Source organism: Hyperolius riggenbachi, chromosome 11 (assembly GCF_040937935.1).
Source record: "Hyperolius riggenbachi isolate aHypRig1 chromosome 11, aHypRig1.pri, whole genome shotgun sequence".
In the NCBI taxonomy this organism is placed as follows: domain Eukaryota; kingdom Metazoa; phylum Chordata; class Amphibia; order Anura; family Hyperoliidae; genus Hyperolius; species Hyperolius riggenbachi.
In genome coordinates this window covers 253,599,809-253,619,956 of record NC_090656.1, presented here as the reverse complement: position 1 = coordinate 253,619,956, position 20,148 = coordinate 253,599,809, and the positions used below count along the sequence as shown (strand labels likewise).

Below are 20,148 nucleotides of genomic sequence, written 5' to 3'. Positions count from 1 at the left end.
AGCTGTAGCGGAGTACAGATATGTGATTTTTTTTCTACTTGTCAAACTGTTTACAGCTCTCCCCCTTTTAACTACCTTTTTTGAGTCGCACACCCCTTACCATACAGCCCGGACTGATGCCATGTCACTCACTGTGCAAAGCCTCATAGGTTTTTGGATAGGGTAACCCAGCAGCTGCGGACAGTGTTAGAGGCAGCTGCAATGAGATAAAGAATGTCACCTGTCACTTCGGGGACACTTGGACTGGGCCTTCAATGGACAGAATTATTTATATTGCCTAATCCAATCCACCAGCCATTCTGAATTTACAGACGAGAAAGAGGCCAGAATTGTCAGTCTTTTCTGCTGGAGACAGCGCCACCTGCAGGCTGTAAATGGTAAAGGACCACTATTGCAACAAAAAAAAAAAAATTTGTGAAATTTAAAATACATGTATACACACACAGATAAGAGGTACATTTCTTCCAAAATAAAATGAGGTATACATTATTTTTCTCCTATGTTGCTGTCACTTACAGTTAGTAGAAATCTGACAGAACTGACAGGATTTTGACTAGTCTATCTCTTCTTGGGGTATTCTTAGTACTTAATTTATTCTTTACAAAAGCACTACCTGAAAAACATCTATACAAAGATGCAGACTGGAATTAAGTAGGGAGTCTACTTTCTAGGCACCTACGGTTAGGGTTAGGCATTAGGTAGTGGAGGTTAGGGCAGGTATTGGGTAAGGGGGAGATGGGTATTAGTGTGGGGGGTGTGGGGGGGGGGTAGGTTCTAGGTGGGGGGGATTAGGCTTAGACATGAGGTGGGGTGGCATTAAGGTTAGGCAATAGGTAGGTAGTCTACTTTTTAGGCACCTACGGTTAGGGTAGGCATTAGGTGGGGGTTAGGGTTAGACATTAGATAGTGAGGGTTAGGGTAGGTATTGGGTAAGCGGGAGATAGGTATTAGTGTGTGTGTGGGGGGGGGGGGGGGGTGGTTAGGTTCTAGGTGGGGGGATTAGGGTTAGGCATTAGATAGTGGGGGTTAGGGTACATTATTAGGTGGTGGGATTATGGTTAGATGGGGAGGTTGGGCATTAGATAGGGAGGATTAGGGTTACACATGAGGTGGCATTAAGGTAAGGCAATAGGTAGGTAGTCTACTTTTTAGGCACCGAGGAGGTTAGGATTAGGCATTAGGTGGGGGGGGGGGGGGGGTAAGGGTTAGGTATTGGGTGAGGGGCTTAGGTATTACATGGGTTTAGGGCTAAGATTAGGCACTTATAGTGGGGAATTACAGAGGAACTCCAGTGAAAATAATGTAATAAAAAAGTGCTTCATGTTTACAATAATTATGTATAAATTATGTAGTCAGTGTTTTCTCATTGTAAAATCTTTCCTCTCCCTGATTTACATTTTGACACTTATCACATAGTAACATTTTTACTGCTGTCAGGTGATGTCAGTGGAAGTAGCTGCTGCTTGCTTTTTTGGCAGTTGGAAACAGCTTTTATTTCCCACAATGCAGCAAGGCTCCCACAGTGTCATGTCAGAACCATGGTCCTGACATCACACTGTGGGAGGGGTTTCACCACAATATCAGCCGTACAGCGCCCCCTGATGGTCTGTTTGTGAAAAGGAATAGATTTCTCATGTAAAAGGGGGTATCAGCTACTGATTGGGATAAAGTTCAATTCTTGGTCACAGTTTCTCTTTAACATGGTAAAGTATCAGTTAATAAATGACTGATATTTTCCTATCAGTGGCACCACCTGTTGGCCAGCTGATGCGGCAGCGCCGGGATACGTACTGGGACACTACAGTTAATGTGCAGGCCTTCCGTTTTTCACAGCCAGAATGATCCTCCGTGGTCATTACTGCCGCTATCTTGACGTTTGTAGGAACATCTCCCGTCTTCAGCTTCTGGCTCAGTGCAGGCGACAAGCAGTCAATTGGGACAGATATTTCTGGCGGATCGCCTGGTCCCTTGGCTCCTCCCGCTTCTGCTCCCCCTCCCCTCTCCATAGGACAGTACAGGCCGCTCATCCAAGCCAGACAGGCGTGATATGTCATTACCTGGCAGCAGTGTCTGTAGCCAGAAATATCCTGTGTGCCCGGCGAGCAGCGCCTGGTGACAGACATGGGCGGCATTCCAGGAACAAGCTAAAGAGCGACTCCGCTTCCTGTATTCAAAATCGCCCCGAGGCTCTTGCCACCCCCACCTGCTTTGTAGCGGACCGCCCACAGCTCGGCAGCTATGGCCTAATTCAGTGATCGGCAAACTTGGCTTTCCAGCTGTTAAGGAACTACAAGTCCCACAATGCATTGCAGGAGTCTGACAGCCACAGTCATGACTCATAAAGGCAAATGCATTGTGGGACTTGGCGTTCCTTAACAGCTGGAGAGCTAAGTTTTCAGATCACTGCCCTAATTGGTGGCTGACAAGCTGGGGCAGGCCACGGCAGTGCAAGCGGAGAGCTTAGACAGTCTTCGAGGAGAGGGGCGGAGCACCACCGGTGACCCGATGACCTCAGGTTGGTTAAAGGGCAACTGAAGTGAGAGGGATATGGAGGCTGCCATATGTATTTCCTTTTAAACAATAATAGTTGCCTGGCTGTCCTGCTGATCTATTTGGCTGAAGTAGTGTTTGAATAACACCAGAAACAAGCATGCAGCTAATCTTGTCAGATCTGACGATAATGTCAGAAACACCTGATCTGCTGCATGCTTGTTCAGGGGCTAATAGTATTAGAGGCAGAGGACCAGCAGGGCTGCCAGGCAACTGGTATTATTTAAAAGGCAATAAATATGGCAGCCTCCATATCATTCTCACTACAGTTGTCCTTTAAAGAGAACCTGAACTGAAAATAAAATATCAAAATAAACATAAAGACGTCATACCTCCTGTATAGTCTACTCATCGATCTCTTTCTCCTCTCCTGCGTCCTGTTTCTCCCCTGTGATCAATTTAATTCTCTGGCCTCCATTATTAAAATGGCCATTACCCCATAACAGCTTCCTGGTCAGCACACTGTTATACTGTAATATCACCCACTTGAGCCATAGGGAAGCATGGACATTACCTTGCACATTCAGTTGTAACTGACAGCAGCTGATATATAACTGACAGCAACTGGTATATTTCAGTTCTGACAAAATATTGTCAGATCTGGAAGGGATCACTGACAGAAGAAAATGGTGAGCTTCTGAGAGGAACCGACGGTGAGGTTAGTATGTAATATTTATTTGCAGCTACGTCATGTGTTTATTTTAAATACTCTTACTCAGTTCAGATTCCCTTTAAGTATTTAAGCCTAAGAAACCCCCCCCAGATGCAGGCTGTGTCGTTTTTACCGGAGGTACTCTTTAAGTCCATATCTGGACCCCTTCATATGCCTTGGTACAAGTGAACACCAATAAGAAGCTTTTATTGATACCAGTTACTCCTCCCACCCTTAAAGAGACACTGAAGCGAAAAAAAATGATGATATTATGATTTGTATGTGTAGTACAGCTAAGAAATAAAACATTAAGATCAGATACATCAGTCTAATTGTTTCAAGTACAGGAAGAGTTAAGAAACTCCAGTTGTTATCTCTATGCAAAAAAGCCATTAAGCTCTACGACTTTCAAAGTGGTGGAGAGGGCTGTCTTCTGACTTTTATTATCTCAACTGTTAGTGAACAAATGTCTTTTTCTCTGCCAGAGGAGAGGTCATTAGTTCACAGACTGCTCTGAAAGAATCATTTTGAATGCTGAGTGTTGTGTAATCTGCACATATTAGAGAGTGATGCAATGTTAGAAAAAACACTATATACCTGAAAATAAAAATATGAGGATATGTATTTGCTGCTAATCTTCTAGTAATTATTCATAGTACACAACCAATTCACTATATCATATATTTTTTTTCGCTTCAGTGTCTCTTTAAAGGACCACTCTCATGAGAAACTGTGAAATATACAATACATGTATAAGGTGTACGGTTGTCCCACAGTGAAATGCACTAAAATGTATTTTTTCCTACAGCACTGTCACTTGCAGTAGGTTGTAATAATCACGCCTTGGACTGGTCCATCGCCTCATGGGGAACTCTTTTTTTTTTTTTTTGTTTTGTTTTGTTTTTTCAAAAACACCAGCATTTGCTGCCTGACATCTTTGTACAGATCTTTTCCAGGGAGTGATTTTGCAAAATATAAAGGAATCCCTAAGAATCCCCCATGAGGAGATGGACTAGTCCAAAATCTGTCACATTTGTACTACCTGTTGTGACGGCAATGCAGAGAAAAGTCGTTTTTACTCTAGGAGAAATGCATATCTTAGAAGTATGTGTACACATGTACCGTATATATTTTATATTTTACTTTTTTTTTCCTTTAAAGCGGAACTAAAAGGTCCTTAAAAAAAATAAGAGTCTCACTTGCATGAGGCTTCTGCTTGCAGCCAACCTGTGCCAGCGACGTGACATACCGATCTTCTGTTCCCCCGCAGAGGCTTACTTTCAGTGTGCTCCTGCACAGCCCTGGCCACGCGCATCCTCGTTCATGTTCCCATTGCCAGGAGGATAGTGCGCAGGCGCAGGAGAGATTTTCACGTACTGCGCCTGTGCAGGACGCTCCTTGCTGCAGGAAAGCGTACTAAGATATGCGTGGCCAGGGTGCTGTGGACGTAGACTTAGAAGATTGCTTTCACTACGAGAAGAGAAGTGAGGTGCGGCGTGGGAATGGAAGGTCGGTATGTCACGGCGCGGGCGCAGGTCGGCTGCAGGGGGCTGTGGACGTAGACTTAGAAGATGGCTTTCACTACGAGAAGAGAAGTGAGGTGCGGCGTGGGAATGGAAGGTCGGTATGTCACGGCGCGGGCGCAGGTCGGCTGCAGGGGGCTGTGGACGTAGACTTAGAAGATGGCTTTCACTACGAGAAGAGAAGTGAGGTGCGGCGTGGGAATGGAAGGTCGGTATGTCACGGCGCGGGCGCAGGTCGGCTGCAGGGTGCTGTGGACGTAGACTTAGAAGATGGCTTTCACTACGAGAAGAGAAGTGAGGTGCGGCGTGGGAATGGAAGGTCGGTATGTCACGGCGCGGGGGCGCAGGTCGGCTGCAGGGGGCTGTGGACGTAGACTTAGAAGATGGCTTTCACTACGAGAAGAGAAGTGAGGTGCGGCGTGGGAATGGAAGGTCAGTATGTCACGGCGCGGGGGCGCAGGTCGGCTGCAGGGGGCTGTGGACGTAGACTTAGAAGATGGCTTTCACTACGAGAAGAGAAGTGAGGTGCGGCGTGGGAATGGAAGGTCGGTATGTCACGGCGCTGGCGCAGGTCGGCTGCAGGGGGCTGTGGACGTAGACTTAGAAGATGGCTTTCACTACGAGAAGAGAAGTGAGGTGCGGCGTGGGAATGGAAGGTCGGTATGTCACGGCGCGGGCGCAGGTCGGCTGCAGGGGGCTGTGGACGTAGACTTAGAAGATGGCTTTCACTACGAGAAGAGAAGTGAGGTGCGGCGTGGGAATGGAAGGTCGGTATGTCACGGCGCTGGCGCAGGTCGGCTGCAGGGGGCTGTGGACGTAGACTTAGAAGATGGCTTTCACTACGAGAAGAGAAGTGAGGTGCGGCGTGGGAATGGAAGGTCGGCTGCAGGGGGCTGGCAGAGGTCTCAAGTAAATAAAATAACTGAAATATTGATAACTGAATTAGTAAGTAAGTAAGTAAGAATAAGAGTAAGAATTAGTAAGTAAATAACTGAATTATTGCAAATTTCCTTCTGTTTTAAGAAGGCAATTACACCAAGTAAATAAAACTCTTATTGTTTTTTTTAAGGACCTTTCAGTTCTACTTTAACTATTTTATCACCCTTTCTCAGTGATAAGTCTATGATTTCCACTGTTTGCTAGGACTACTCAAAATTTCTGGAAATATTATTGTTAAAAAAGATTTACCTTTTATCTTTCAAATTGTGTTTCCATGTGGGTAGTTTGTCTGTTATTACTGGTAAATATTCTGCCTGTAATAAATCACATGGCCGCCCTAAAGACGCTTTTCGGTTATCTAATGTGGTCTTTTGTGGTAGGCTGAATCTGTTGGGGGCTCAGAAACCATTACCAGTGAATAAGTACGGTAAGTCTGGGGGGATTGGGGGTGAGGTACTTTTTCACACCACTGTCGTTTTTTTTTTTTTTCTTTTGAAGTGATTGTTTTTATGCTTTCTACAAAAAAAAAACTATTATATATTTATATGTTACAGCTGCCTCTGGACGTGTTCAATAATTATTTCAGTCTGGGATTTGATGCTCGAGTCACCCTGGAATTCCACGAATCTCGAGGTATTTAATGTGTGTGTTTGTGTATGCTGTGTGTGTGTGTTGTGTGTACGCTGCTGTTGTGTATGCTGTGTGTGTAAAGGGTGCTGTTTGTATGCTTTGCTGTGTGTGTGTGTGTGTGTGTGTGTGTGTGTAGTGTGTGTGGTGTGTGTGTGTGTGTGTGTGTAGCGTGTGTACAGTGTGTGTGTGTGTGTGTGTGTGTGTGTGTGTGTATGTATGTGTGTGTAGTGTGTGGTGTGTGTGTGTGGTGTGTGTGTGTGGTGTGTGTATGTGGTGTGTGTGTGTGTGTGTGTGTGTGTGTGTGTGTGTGTGTGTGTGTGTGTGTGTGTGTGTGTGTATGGTGTGTAGTGTGTGGTGTGTGTGTGTGGTGTGTGTGTGTGTGTGTGTGTGTGTAGCGTGTGTACAGTGTGTGTGTGTGTGTGTGTGTGTGTGTGTGTGTGTGTGTGTGTGTGTATAGGGGTGTGTAGTGTGTGTGTGTGTGTGGTGTGTGTGTGTGTGTGTAGCGTGTGTACAGTGTGTGTGTGTGTGTGTGTGTGTGTAGGTGTGTGTATAGGGGTGTGTAGTGTGTGGTGTGTGTGTGTGGTGTGTGTGTGTGTGTGTGTGTGTGTGTGTGTGTGTGTGTGTGTGTGTGTGTGTGTGTGTGTGTATAGGGGTGTGTAGTGTGTGGTGTGTGTGTGTGGTGTGTGTGTGTGTGTGTAGCGTGTGTACAGTGTGTGTGTGTGTGTGTGTGTGTGTATAGGGGTGTGTAGTGTGTGTGTGTGTGTGGTGTGTGTGTGTGTGTGTAGCGTGTGTACAGTGTGTGTGTGTGTGTGTGTGTGTGTGTGTGTGTGTGTGTGTGTGTGTGTGTGTGTGTGTGTAGGTGTGTGTATAGGGGTGTGTAGTGTGTGGTGTGTGTGTGTGGTGTGTGTGTGTGTGTGTGTGTGTGTGTGTGTGTGTGTGTGTATGTGTGTGTATAGGGGTGTGTAGTGTGTGGTGTGTGTGTGTGGTGTGTGTGTGTGTGTGTAGCGTGTGTACAGTGTGTGTGTGTGTGTGTGTGTGTGTGTATGTGTGTGTATAGGGGTGTGTAGTGTGTGTGTGTGTGTGGTGTGTGTGTGTGTGTGTAGCGTGTGTACAGTGTGTGTGTGTGTGTGTGTGTGTGTGTGTGTGTGTGTGTGTGTGTGTGTGTGTAGGTGTGTGTAGCGTGTGTACAGTGTGTGTGTGTGTGTGTGTTGTGTGTACGCTGCTGTTGTGTATGCTGTGTGTGTAAAGGGTGCTGTTTGTATGCTTTGCTGTGTGTGTGTGCTGGTCGCTGCGCTGTGTCTATTGTAGTGTTGGTGTGTGGGTGTTTATATTTGTGCTGTCTCTATGCTGTGTGTTTGTATGTATGCTGTACAGTTTGTATTGTTTGTGCATGTGTGTATGTTTATGTATGCTGTGTATGATCTGAGTAAACTGCTGTTGTGTAAAGGTTGCCGTTTGTATGCTGAGGTGTGTGTCTGTGTGTGTGTGTGTGTGTGTGTGTGTGTGTGTGTGTGTGTATCACACCTCCCAACATTTTAACTTCTGGAAACGGGACACTTAGGCCACACCTCCTAACCACACCCCCTAGTCACACCCACCAATTTTTTTTAAAGAAATATTTTTATTTTATTATTAATTAATATTACTCCCGAAAGGGGAGGTGGGGAGCGTGAGGGTGCCCGTGGGTGGGGAGGAGGGGAGAAAAAAAACTGATCGAGGCACCAGCCCTGGGGATGCCGTATGCTATGCGGGATGGGTGGCCGCTATTTCTCCCTCCCTCCTAATGTGCCCCTCAGTGTCCCCCCTGCCTGCAGAGTTATATGCACAGCAGAGCGGGCGGTCATTAATCTTACCATTGCCTCTACGCACTGGGATCTCATCTGGAGGTCTCGGCTTCCTGTGACGTCACAGGAAGCAGGAAGCCTAGAAGAGCCAGATCCCGGTACGGAGAGGCAATGGTAAGATTAATGACCGCCCGCTCCGCTGCGCATATAACTCTGCAGGCAGGGGGGACACTGGGGGGCACATTAGGAGGAAGGGAGAAATAGCGGCCACCCATCCCGCATAGTATACGGCATCCCCAGGGCTGGTGCCTCGATCAGTTTTTTTTTCTCCCCTTGCCCAGCGGCCGGGACAGAAGGGGGGGCAGCGTGGGATGGCGAGGGAAGGGGCCCCCCAAACCGGGACCGTCCAGCTGAAAGCGGGACGTTTGGGGCCACTGGTGTATGCATGCTGCAGTTTTTGTATTGTTTGTGTGTGCGTGCTGTATTGTTTGTGTGTGCGTGCTGTGCTGTGTGTGTGTGTGTGTGTGTGTGTGTGTGTGTGTGTGTGTGTGTGTGTGTGTGTGTGTGTGTGTGTGTGTGTGTGTGTGCGCGCACCGCACACACACACACACACACACACACCATACACACACACACACCATACACACACACACACACACACACACACACACACACACACACACACACACACACACACACACACACACACACACACACACACACACACACACACATACACCCCTACACCATACACACACACACACACAAACACTGCACACACACACACCACATACAGACACACACACACAGACACACATACACATACACACACACACACAGACACACACACACACACACACACACACAGAGACACACACACACACACACACACACCTACACCATACACACACACACACACCACATACAGACACACACACACAGACACACACACACATACACACTGTACACACACTGTACACACACACTGTACACACACACACCTACACCATACACACACACACACACAAACACTGCACACACACACACCACATACAGACACACACACAGAGACACACACACACACACACACACACACACACACACACCTACACCATACACACACACACACACACACACACCTACACCATACACACACACACACACACACACACACACACAAACACTGCACACACACACACACAAACACTGCACACACACACCACATACAGACACCACACACACACACACACACACACACACACAGCAGAGGGCAGCACTCCATCCCACACACACACACAGCAGAGGGCAGCGCTCCATCCCACACACACACAAATGTGAAGTTTTGGCTGTAAGGACCAGTTCATATTTGAAGCGCAAATCGTGGTTGCAATCTCAATTTTGCAGCTTAATATTTCACGTTTTTACCGCAATTTGCAATTGTGATTCCCATTCAATAGAACAAGAATCACAACGCAATCATCCCAAAGTGCTGCATGCAGCGCGTTTGTGTCTGATGGAAACCGCAAATACTGCAGTGAGAATGTATCCATAGGGATACATTAGCAGCAGCGTTTTGCTGATCCCCGGCGAGCAGCAAAACGCTACCAAAGCTCCCCCAGTGGGAGCCAGCCTTAAAGAGAACCAGAGATGAAGCACCCTCTTGTATTTTACCTTATAAATCAGTGGGAACATGACAGTAAACACCTAATCTGCCCTTTGTTTCATTGTTCTCTGTGTAATCTGACTGTTATCACCTCTGATAAGAATCCCCACTGAGAAGTCAGGCTGCTCCGTCTAGCTTTGCTACAGAAAGATTATAGCTAAGTCTGTCTTCTGTGGTGTTATTTCAAGCCCAAGCCTGCCCCCTTGTGGCTTTGCTATAATGACTCAGCAATAATCATTCCCAGCAAAGCCAGATTTAATTGCTCAGTCTGGGATTCTTGTGACTGCTGATAACAGACACTTTTAGCAGTGAGGGTGAAACAGAGAGCATGGTAAGTGTTTTCTCTAATGTTCTTACTGATATACATGGTAAAATACACAAGGGTGCTTCGTCTCTGGTTCCCTTTAAGGGGGCGGGGGCTGTTATAGCAGGACAAGGGGAGGAGCCTGGAGAAAATGACTATTCAGCTCAGCAAAGTGTACATTTGGTAACATAAACCAGGGCAAGGATCCATACATGCCTTGTAAACGCGTATAGATCTGTTATAATGCTGTTACTGCTGTCACGTGGCTGTACGCCATTTACTTTGACATATACAGCCTTATGTCTGACTGGTGTTTTTTGTTGTGGCTTTTCTTAGAGGCGAACCCAGAAAAGTTTAACAGTCGTTTCCGCAATAAGATGTTCTATGCTGGGGTGAGTATTGTGTCCCTGACAAGCCGCCATTCTCGTGTCTCTCCCGTCCGGCCGCTCACCATGTCTCTCCACACAGACTGCGTTCTCCGATTTCCTGACGGGCAGCTCGCGGGATCTCGCCAAACACATCCGAGTCGTGGTGAGTACATACACAGAGGTGTGTTTCCTATTACTGGGCTGTGTAGTACCAGCTGGCGGTATGGGAGTCGTCTGCCCACCTTGTGCTAAGACACATGCTAGTCTTGAAGCTATTAATTCGTGGTAGTTGGTCTTTAAAGGATACCCAAAGTGACACGATAAGATAGACATATGTGTATGTACAGTGCCTAGCACACAAATAACTAGCCTGTGTTCCTTTTTTTCTTTCTCTGCCTGAAAGAGTTAAATATCAGGTATGTAAGTGGCTGACTCAGTCCTGACAGGAAGTGACTACAGTGTGACCCTCACTGATAAGAAATTCCAACTATAAAACATTTTCCTAGCAGAAAATGGCTTCTGAGAACAAGAAAGAGATAAAAAGGGGAATTTCTTATCAGTGAGGGTCGCACTGTAGTCACTTCCTGTCTGAGTCAGAAATGAGTCAGCCACTTACATAACTGATATTTAACTCTTTCTGGCAGGGAAAGAAAAAAAGGAACACAGCCTAGTTATGTGTGCTAGGCAGGGCCGGCCTTAGGTTTCACAGCGCCCTGAGCGTAACCAGGTTTTGGTGCCCCCCCCCCCCCATTCATCCTCTTCGCGTGTGAGTGCACCACACACATACACTAATGGGGGGGGGGGGGGGTGGCGGGGGGATCTGCTGCCTAAATACACTAAAAGGGGATCTGCGACTGCAAGACTAGTAGCCTAAGCCTATATACACTAAAGGGGGGATCTGCCTACATATACAAGACCAGATCCCCCCCTTAGTGTATATGGGCTTAGGCTACTAGTCTTGCAGTCGCAGATCCCCTTATAGTGTATTTAAGCAGCAGATCCCCCCCCCCCCCCTTAGTGTAAGTGTCCAGCTACAGATCCCCCCCAGTATAGGTTAGCCAGATTAGTGCCCACAGTATAGGTAGCCAGTATACTTGTCCCAGCTATAGGTTAGATAGGTAGGTGCCCCCAGTACAGGTTAGATAGGTAGCTGCCCCCAGTGTATAGGTTAGATAGGTAGGTACCTGCAATATTGGTTAGATAGGTAGCTGCCCCAGTATAGATTAGATAGGTAACTGCCCCCAGTATAGATTAGATAGGTAGATGCCCCCAGTATAGATTAGATAGGTAGCTGCCCCCAGTATAGATTAGTTAGGTAGCTACCCCCAGTATAGGATAGATAGGTAGCTGCCCCCAGTATAGATTAGATAGGTAGGTGCCCCCAGTATAGGTTAGATAGGTAGCTTCCCCCAGTATAGATTAGATAGGTAGCTGCCCCCAGTATAGGTTAGATAGGTAGGTGCCCCCAGTATTGGCTAGATAGGTAGGTGCCCCCAGTGTAGATTAGATAGGTAGCTGCCCCCCAGTATAGGTTAGATAGGTAGGTTCCCCCAGTATTGGCTAGACAGGTAGGTGCCTCCAGTATAGATTAGATAGGTAGCTACCCCCAGTATAGGTTAGATAGGTAGGTGCCCCCAGTATTGGCTAGATAGGTAGGTGCCCCCAGTGTAGATTAGATAGGTAGGTGCCCCCAGTATAGATTAGGTAGGTAGGTAGGTAGGTAACACTCCCCCCCCCTAGGTAGGTAGGTAGGTAGCCCCCCCCCATAGAGGAGGGGGGAGCCGCGGGGAGGGCAGCCCGACCTCTCCCTCCCTTCCTCTCCGGGCACCCTCCGTGCTCCCCCCCTCCGATCCGATGCAGACTGCAGCAGTGAGAACAACTCACCTTCCTGGTTCCTTTCGCCGGCTCCTCTCACTTGCTGCTGGTCGCCTCTTCTACATAGCCGCTGATGCACAATAAACTTCCTGCTTAACACTGATTGCTATTAGACTAAGAGGCCCCCCAGGGCCCCCAACACCTTAATCTCTAGTAATCTAGCTTGCAGTCACTGCCATGTATCCCTTTTCTTATTTCTCTCTGCTTCAAACACAATAGGGGAATGATAGCTGAGTGAGTTGTGTGCCCCCTCCTGCACTGCACCCTGAGGCTGGAGCTTCTCTCGCCTCTGCCTCGGCCCCGCCCTATGCCCCCTCCTACACTGTGCCCTGAGGCTGGAGCCTCTCTCGTCTCTGCCCTGCACCCCTTCCTACACTGTGCCCTGAGGCTGGAGCCTCTCTTGCCTCTGCCTGGCCCTTCCTACACTGCGCCCTGAGGCTGGAGCCTCTCTGCCCCGCCCAGCACCCCCGCCTACACTGTGCCCTGAGGCTGGAGCCTCTCTCGCCTCTGCCTCGGCCCTGCCCTGGTTCATACTGAAAGAGCTTTCGGCTTTGGGTTACGATCGGTTGTCCCAAAAATCAAGATCTTTGGACATGTAGAAAATTTCAGACCAACTTTATCAAGAATTGTATGGTCTGTGATAGATTGTCAATTATTTGATGTACAATTCCAATCAATTTATTCTGAGGCTTCAATTATTTTATTCATGATAGGGTGAAAATTGAACATAGCTGTGTGTTAAATTCCAAAATACTCAATCTTCATTTAATCTTAGAGATTTATTTGGAGTTTTTGTGTTTTTGATATGTTCCTTTCTTGCTTGTTTCTCACTGTGCAGTGTGACGGACAGGACCTGACGGCTAAGATTCAGGAGCTGAAGTTACAGTGTTTGGTGTTTCTAAACATCCCCCGGTGAGTGGCAGAGACCCCAATGTGGGGGTACTTTCCCAAATACATCTGCTGGATTAGTTATATGGATTCTGGAAAGAAATTAATTGACACCTGATGAGAGGGCGATGGGAATGCTGCCATAATTATTTTCTTTTTAAATAATGCATATTGCCTGGCTGCTCTGCTGATTCTCTGCCTCTAAAACTTTAAGCCACAGCCCCTGAACAAGCATGCAGCAGATCAGGTGTTTCTGACATTATTGTCAGATCTGACAAGATTTAGCTGCATGCTTTTTTCTGGTGTGATTCAGACACTACTGCAGCCAAATAGATCAGCAGGGCTGCCAGGCAACTGGTATTGTTTAACCTCCCTGGCTGTGCATTTCTGTCTGAAATTGAGTCAAAAGCGGTACATTTAAAAAAAAAAGAATTTTAGGCCTCCAATTCTTAAAGTGAACCAGAGACGAAGCACCCTCATGTATTTTGCCACATATATCAGTGGGGACATTAGAGAAAACACCTACCTTGCTTTCTATTTCATTCTGCACCGCACAGTTTGCTTCTAATCAGCCCTGATAAAATCCCTGACTGAGCATTTAGTCTGGCTTTGCTCAGGAATATTTATAGCTCAGTCTGTGATCTCTCATGTCTTTTCAAGCACAAGCCTGCGCCCTGCTGGCTCTGCTCACGAATCATTATAGCTGAGTCATTATAGCAGAGCCAGACTGAATGCTCAGTCGGGGATTTTATCAGATCTGATAAGAATAAGAAACAAGCTGTGCAGTGCAGAATGAAACAGAAATCAGGGTAGGCGGTTTCTCTAATGTTCCCACTGATCTATATGGTAAAATACACAAGGGTGCTTCGTCTCTGCTTCACTTTAAGGCTCAACACACACCATACAATCTTGGTTGTACATATTTGCCAAATCTATGTAATATAAGGGCCAACAGATTGAAAATACCTTGAATAATTGATTGGATAAGCTCTTATACTACATGAAAGTGGTAAGATTGAACAACCAAGATTGTATGGTGTGTGTTGAGCCTAAGTCACAACTCAACAAAATATCTCAGAGTAAAAGCCTGGTAGACATTCTGGACGTGTAAGGGAAAGGATCCGCAAGCCAGGCAGTGGTTGAACAAAACGCTGGTATTCTTTAGTCAGTTATTTGGTTCACCAATTGGAAAACTTTTCGCAAGTCAGCAGTTTCCAAACACTTTGAAACTGGGCATAGAGGTAATCTTTCCTCTTTTAGTTTCCAAGGGGTGGAGTGAATAACGTGCCCAAAAAGAGGAGGAGATACACAAAGGCTACTCCTAAAGCGGGGAGCTCATTGGATCCTTAAAATGGGCATCCGTAGCCCGGGTGGTCTTAATACACGATGGGATCTAAGTTTAGTATATGATTATTGACCCAGAATGTAGCCCCCCTTCCTCCCTCCTTTTCTTACCATCCTTGATTGTTGATACTTGATTTGTGATCATTTCCTCCTTTTGTGCATTTGCACTTTTGGCTACGTCATAGGAAAACATGCCCTTCTTCCTGTGGTGACTTTTTTACATTACTTTTAAGATCTTTTGATAATGTTATTAAATGCAAAAAAAAATGTTGTATACTTATATTGTATATGCATGTAATGTCCCTTTAAGGAGATGGCTGGTTGAGGTATAGGGCAGAGCTCACCCTCCTCCGACCTACATATGGCCCTCTCCTTACAGGCTCACTTTTAGCTGTGACTAAGGGCAGATAGTAGGCCCAACACCCGTCAGTTGATCCTGTGGTTTTTTCACACTTGTCATGTGGAGTTTCTAAATAAAGAATACCAGCACAGCTCCCAACTGTCCCTCTTTTGGAATGACAGTCCCTCTTTGGGAGCCCCTCCCCTCTTTCCTCCTCATTTGTCCCTCTTTCAGGACTTTGTCCCTCTTTCTATGGAAATATATATATGAATCTACTAAAAAATGTGTTTAATTGACTCTAAACTTTATTCTCATCTTTTAAATTGATATTTCTTATTTTCAAATGTTACTATGAAGGAAAATGAACCAGGATAGAAAGGACCGGCGTGGTTTGAATTATAATACAACATATTTTTCTCATGATATCTTTATGGTATGCGTGACTAGGGGTGTGACAGGGGCGTGGTCAGGGGTGTGACATAGGTGTGGCTTAAGTGTCCCTCTTTGTAATCTCAAAAAGTTGGGAGGTATGTACCAGCGGTTTGTTCAACCACTGCCTGGCTTGAGGATCTTTTTCCTTACACATGTGGATTGCCGTGGCTTACCAGATCCTGCACTCATTGCTATGATCTAATAGGGGGTTGAGCGTTATTGAACTCTTTCTTTACCTAGACATTCTGCATATTGGTGTCCCGGGCCGATTGCAGGCACTCCTTACCGAGCTTAGCTCGGGATTACTGCTCTGGGCTATTTATCCCTACCACGAGCTCAGGGGTTACCTGCAGGGAGGTTAAAGTGGACCCAAATTAAAAATACAAGATTTCAGAAATAAAATCTATTTTCTACATTATAATAATAAATAGCAGCCTTTTTTCAGCTGCATGATGACAAATATAAAATATTTTACATTTATTGGAGGAACCCCTCCCTTCCTTTCATATTGCCGGGACAGAATCTGGCAGACTGGTGGAGTAGATGGTGTCCGGCAAAGGAGGAATTGCTAATGGCTGCCCCCAGTATAACCCTAGCTATGCAAAGAGAAGGGTGAAAAGCATGCACTGAAATGCTCATAGGCTTGAAGGAGTGTTTATTTATCTTTGTATGTGTCAGAGTCGTGCAACTAAATATTTGTAATTAAAAAAATGTTTGCTTTGGGTCCGCTCAACACACAACATACAATCTTGGTTGTTCAATCTTACAACTTTCATGTAGTATAAGAGATTATCCAATCAGTCATTTAAGGTATTTTCAATCTGTTGGCCCTTACACTACATAGATTTGGTAAATCTGTACAACCAAGATTGTATGGTGTGTGTTGAGCTTAAAGGGAACCCAAGGTGAGAGAGCTTTGGAGGCTGCCATATTTATTTCCTATTAAACAATGCCAGTTGCCTGGCTGATCCTGTGTCTCTAATACTTTCAGCCAAAACCCCTAAACAAGCATGCAGCAGATCAGGTGCTATGGTTTTACTGGATTAGCTATATGCTTGTTCCTGGGTTACTTATGCCAGAAGATCAGCAGGGCTGCCAGGCAACTAGTATTGTTTTCATGGAAATAAATATGGCAGCCTCCATATCCGTCTCACATCAGTTTTACTCTAAGGAAAAAATCATGGACTGACAATATAGTGTGCATGAAACAGTAGCACAGGCTCTGGTCTGTATCCCAGCACTTTGCTAACAAGTAACATCACACTCAGTACTTTAACTGTCCTCATTGGGACACCGTACACCAGCTACGGTCCATCAGATGCTTATTATCCCACAATCCATGCAAATATAATGCAAATGATGCACAGCTTGGATAAAGAACCAATCAAAGGCAGCTGCTTTTGACTATTCCAGGCTGCATAGAATTGGCCATGCTTAGTGCCCTGTGTAGATGAGACTTGTAGAAGTGGAGCTGAACTCTTGCACAGGACAGAAGAAAACAGAAATGCACCCTGTATGTATTTAGAGAGTTTATCCTGTCAAATCAAAGCCCCTCACCTGTGACTAATCATAACTGTAATTTGATCTCTCATCTGTGCCCGCAGGTTGCCTCAGCAGAGCAGCTGATTTGTAAACACAGGATGTTAAGGAGGCGCTATCAGCCATACTATTTCAGAAAAAAAACACAATTATAAGCAGATAAATACTTGCTTTACTGACATAACCTATGCATTGCATTGTCCACGTTTTGATTTTAGTGGTTTTTCTACAGTAAAAAAAGAGAAAACCCTTCTTAGCATTTCCCATTTTAAGTGTGGCTATTTTGAAGCCAATTCTGATGTCATTTCCTCCCCTTCTCTCATCTGCCTGATTTGCCCGCCCTTCACTATAGAAAGTGAATTGTCTCAGCATGTGAAATATTGGCCAATCAGAGAGGATCAGAGGTGTGGGAGGGGAAAACAGGAAGGAAAGAGGCTTCAGCCAATCAGGCTGCATTAGTTAAGTCTGAGGGTAAAGTAGAGAAGCAATAAAGGACAACCCAGCATGCCCTGCAACTTCCTTTTTATGTACCAAATAAGAGTCAGGTAGACTAAGGAATGATCATTTATCGAAAAGTAATAGTGATTATAACTTTTGGATTGCCTGGTTAGCATCCTCATTACTTATTTAGCACATAAAAATAAAGAATTGATTTTAAGCCCAACAGTTACACTTTAACCCCTATGTTAGCCTCCATAAAAGCAGGAAGTAGACACACTGCAGATTTATTCTAGGATTTGTATCAGCTGTAACAAAGAAATGTTTTTCTGTAAAAGTTGTTATGCTGTTGTTTGTCTTTTAGAGCAGAGAGGATGTTCTGAGTTCAGGTTCGCTTTAATGAATACGCGTTCTTTCCTTGTCCCCCCAGGTACTGTGCGGGCACCATGCCATGGGGGAACCCCGGAGAGCACCACGACTTCGAGCCTCAGAGGCATGACGACGGCTGCATCGAAGTGATCGGCTTCACCATGGCCTCGCTGGTAACTATCGCCGGCTTTATTGTATGCGTCAGCGCTGGTAACTATCGCTGGCTTTATTGTATGCGTCAGCGCTGGTAACTATCGCCGGCTTTATTGTATGCGTCAGCGCTGGTAACTATCGCCGGCTTTATTGTATGTGTCAGCGCTGGTAACTATCGCCGGCTTTATTGTATGCGTCAGCGCTGGTAACTATCGCCGGCATTATTGTATGCGTCAGCGCTGGTAACTATCGCCGGCTTTATTGTATGCGTCAGCGCTGGTAACTATCGCCGGCTTTATTGTATGCGTCAGCGCTGGTAACTATCGCCGGCTTTATTGTATGCGTCAGCGCTGGTAATTATCGCCGGCTTTATTGTATGCGTCAGCGCTGGTAACTATCGCCGGCTTTATTGTATGCGTCAGCGCTGGTAACTATCGCCGGCTTTATTGTTTGCGTCAGCGCTGGTAACTATCGCCGGCTTTATTGTATGCTTCAGCGCTGGTAACTATCGCCGGCTTTATTGTATGCGTCAGCGCTGGTAACTATCGCCGGCTCTATTGTATGCGTCAGCGCTGGTAACTATCGCCTGCTTTATTGTATGCGTCAGCGCTGGTAACTATCGCCGGCTTTATTGTATGCGTCAGCGCTGGTAACTATCGCCGGCTTTATTGTATGCGTCAGCGCTGGTAACTATCGCCGGCTTTATTGTATGCGTCAGCGCTGGTAACTATCGCCGGCTTTATTGTATGCGTCAGCGCTGGTAACTATCGCTGGCTTTATTGTATGCGTCAGCGCTGGTAACTATCGCCGGCTTTATTGTATGCGTCAGCGCTGGTAACTATCGCCGGCATTATTGTATGCGTCAGCGCTGGTAACTATCGCCTGCTTTATTGTATGCGTCAGCGCTGGTAACTATCGCCGGCTTTATTGTATGCGTCAGCGCTGGTAACTATCGCCGGCTTTATTGCATGCGTCAGCGCTGGTAACTATCGCCGGCTTTATTGTATGCGTCAGCGCTGGTAACTATCGCCGGCTTTATTGTATGCGTCAGCGCTGGTAACTATCGCCGGCATTATTGTATGCGTCAGCGCTGGTAACTATCGCCGGCTTTATTGTATGCGTCAGCGCTGGTAACTATCGCCGGCTTTATTGTATGCGTCAGCGGAGGTAACTATCGCCGGCTTTATTGTATGCGTCAGCGCTGGTAACTATCGCCGGCTTTATTGTATGCGTCAGCGCTGGTAACTATCGCCGGCATTATTGTATGCGTCAGCGCTGGTAACTATCGCCGGCTTTATTGTATGCGTCAGCGCTGGTAACTATCGCCGGCTTTATTGTATGCGTCAGCGCTGGTAACTATCGCCGGCTTTATTGTATGCGTCAGCGCTGGTAATTATCGCCGGCTTTATTGTATGCGTCAGCGCTGGTAACTATCGCCGGCTTTATTGCATGCGTCAGCGCTGGTAACTATCGCCGGCTTTATTGTATGCGTCAGCGCTGGTAACTATCGCCGGCTTTATTGTATGCGTCAGCGCTGGTAACTATCGCCGGCTTTATTGTATGCGTCAGCGCTGGTAACTATCGCCGGCTTTATTGTATGCGTCAGCGCTGGTAACTATCGCCGGCTTTATTGTGTGCTTCAGCGCTGGTAACTATCGCCGGCTTTATTGTATGCGTCAGCGCTGGTAACTATCCGTGGCTTTATTGTATGCGTCAGCGCTGGTAACTATCGCCGGCTTTATTGTATGCGTCAGCGCTGGTAACTATCGCCGGCTTTATTGTATGCGTCAGCGCTGGTAACTATCGCCGGCTTTATTGTATGCGTCAGCGCTGGTAACTATCGCCGGCTTTATTGTATGCGTCAGCACTGGTAACTATCGCCGGCTTTATTGTATGCGTCAGCGCTGGTAACTATCGCCGGCTTTATTGTATGCGTCAGCGCTGGTAACTATCGCCGGATTTATTGTATGCGTCAGCGCTGGTAACTATCGCCGGCTTTATTGTATGTGTCAGCGCTGGTAACTATCGCCGGCTTTATTGTGTGTGTCAGCGCTGGTAACTATCGCCGGCTTTATTGTATGCGTCAGCGCTGGTAACTATCGCCGGCTTTATTGTATGCGTCAGCGCTGGTAACTATCGCCGGCTTTATTGTATGCGTCAGCGCTGGTAACTATTGCCTGCTTTATTGTATGCGTCAGCGCTGGTAACTATCGCCGGCTTTATTGTATGCGTCAGCGCTGGTAACTATCGCCGGCTTTATTGTATGCGTCAGCGCTGGTAACTATCGCCGGCTTTATTGTATGTGTCAGCGCTGGTAACTATCGCCGGCTTTATTGTATGCGTCAGCGCTGGTAACT

At 46.4% G+C, this 20,148-nt stretch overlaps 1 protein-coding gene across 7 annotated transcripts in view; it reads left to right on the top strand.

Moving 5' to 3' along the window:
• Window positions 1–20,148, top strand: part of DGKZ (diacylglycerol kinase zeta) — a 514,388-nt gene that overhangs the window by 390,536 nt on the left and 103,704 nt on the right. For all 7 annotated transcript variants that reach the window (XM_068260321.1, XM_068260320.1, XM_068260319.1 and 4 more), the window contains 5 exons: window positions 6,219–6,297; window positions 10,382–10,437; window positions 10,514–10,576; window positions 13,127–13,200; window positions 17,700–17,811. In XM_068260321.1, coding sequence (XP_068116422.1) covers window positions 6,219–6,297; window positions 10,382–10,437; window positions 10,514–10,576; window positions 13,127–13,200; window positions 17,700–17,811 — 384 coding nt within the window. The remainder of the gene's footprint in view (window positions 1–6,218; window positions 6,298–10,381; window positions 10,438–10,513; window positions 10,577–13,126; window positions 13,201–17,699; window positions 17,812–20,148) is intronic.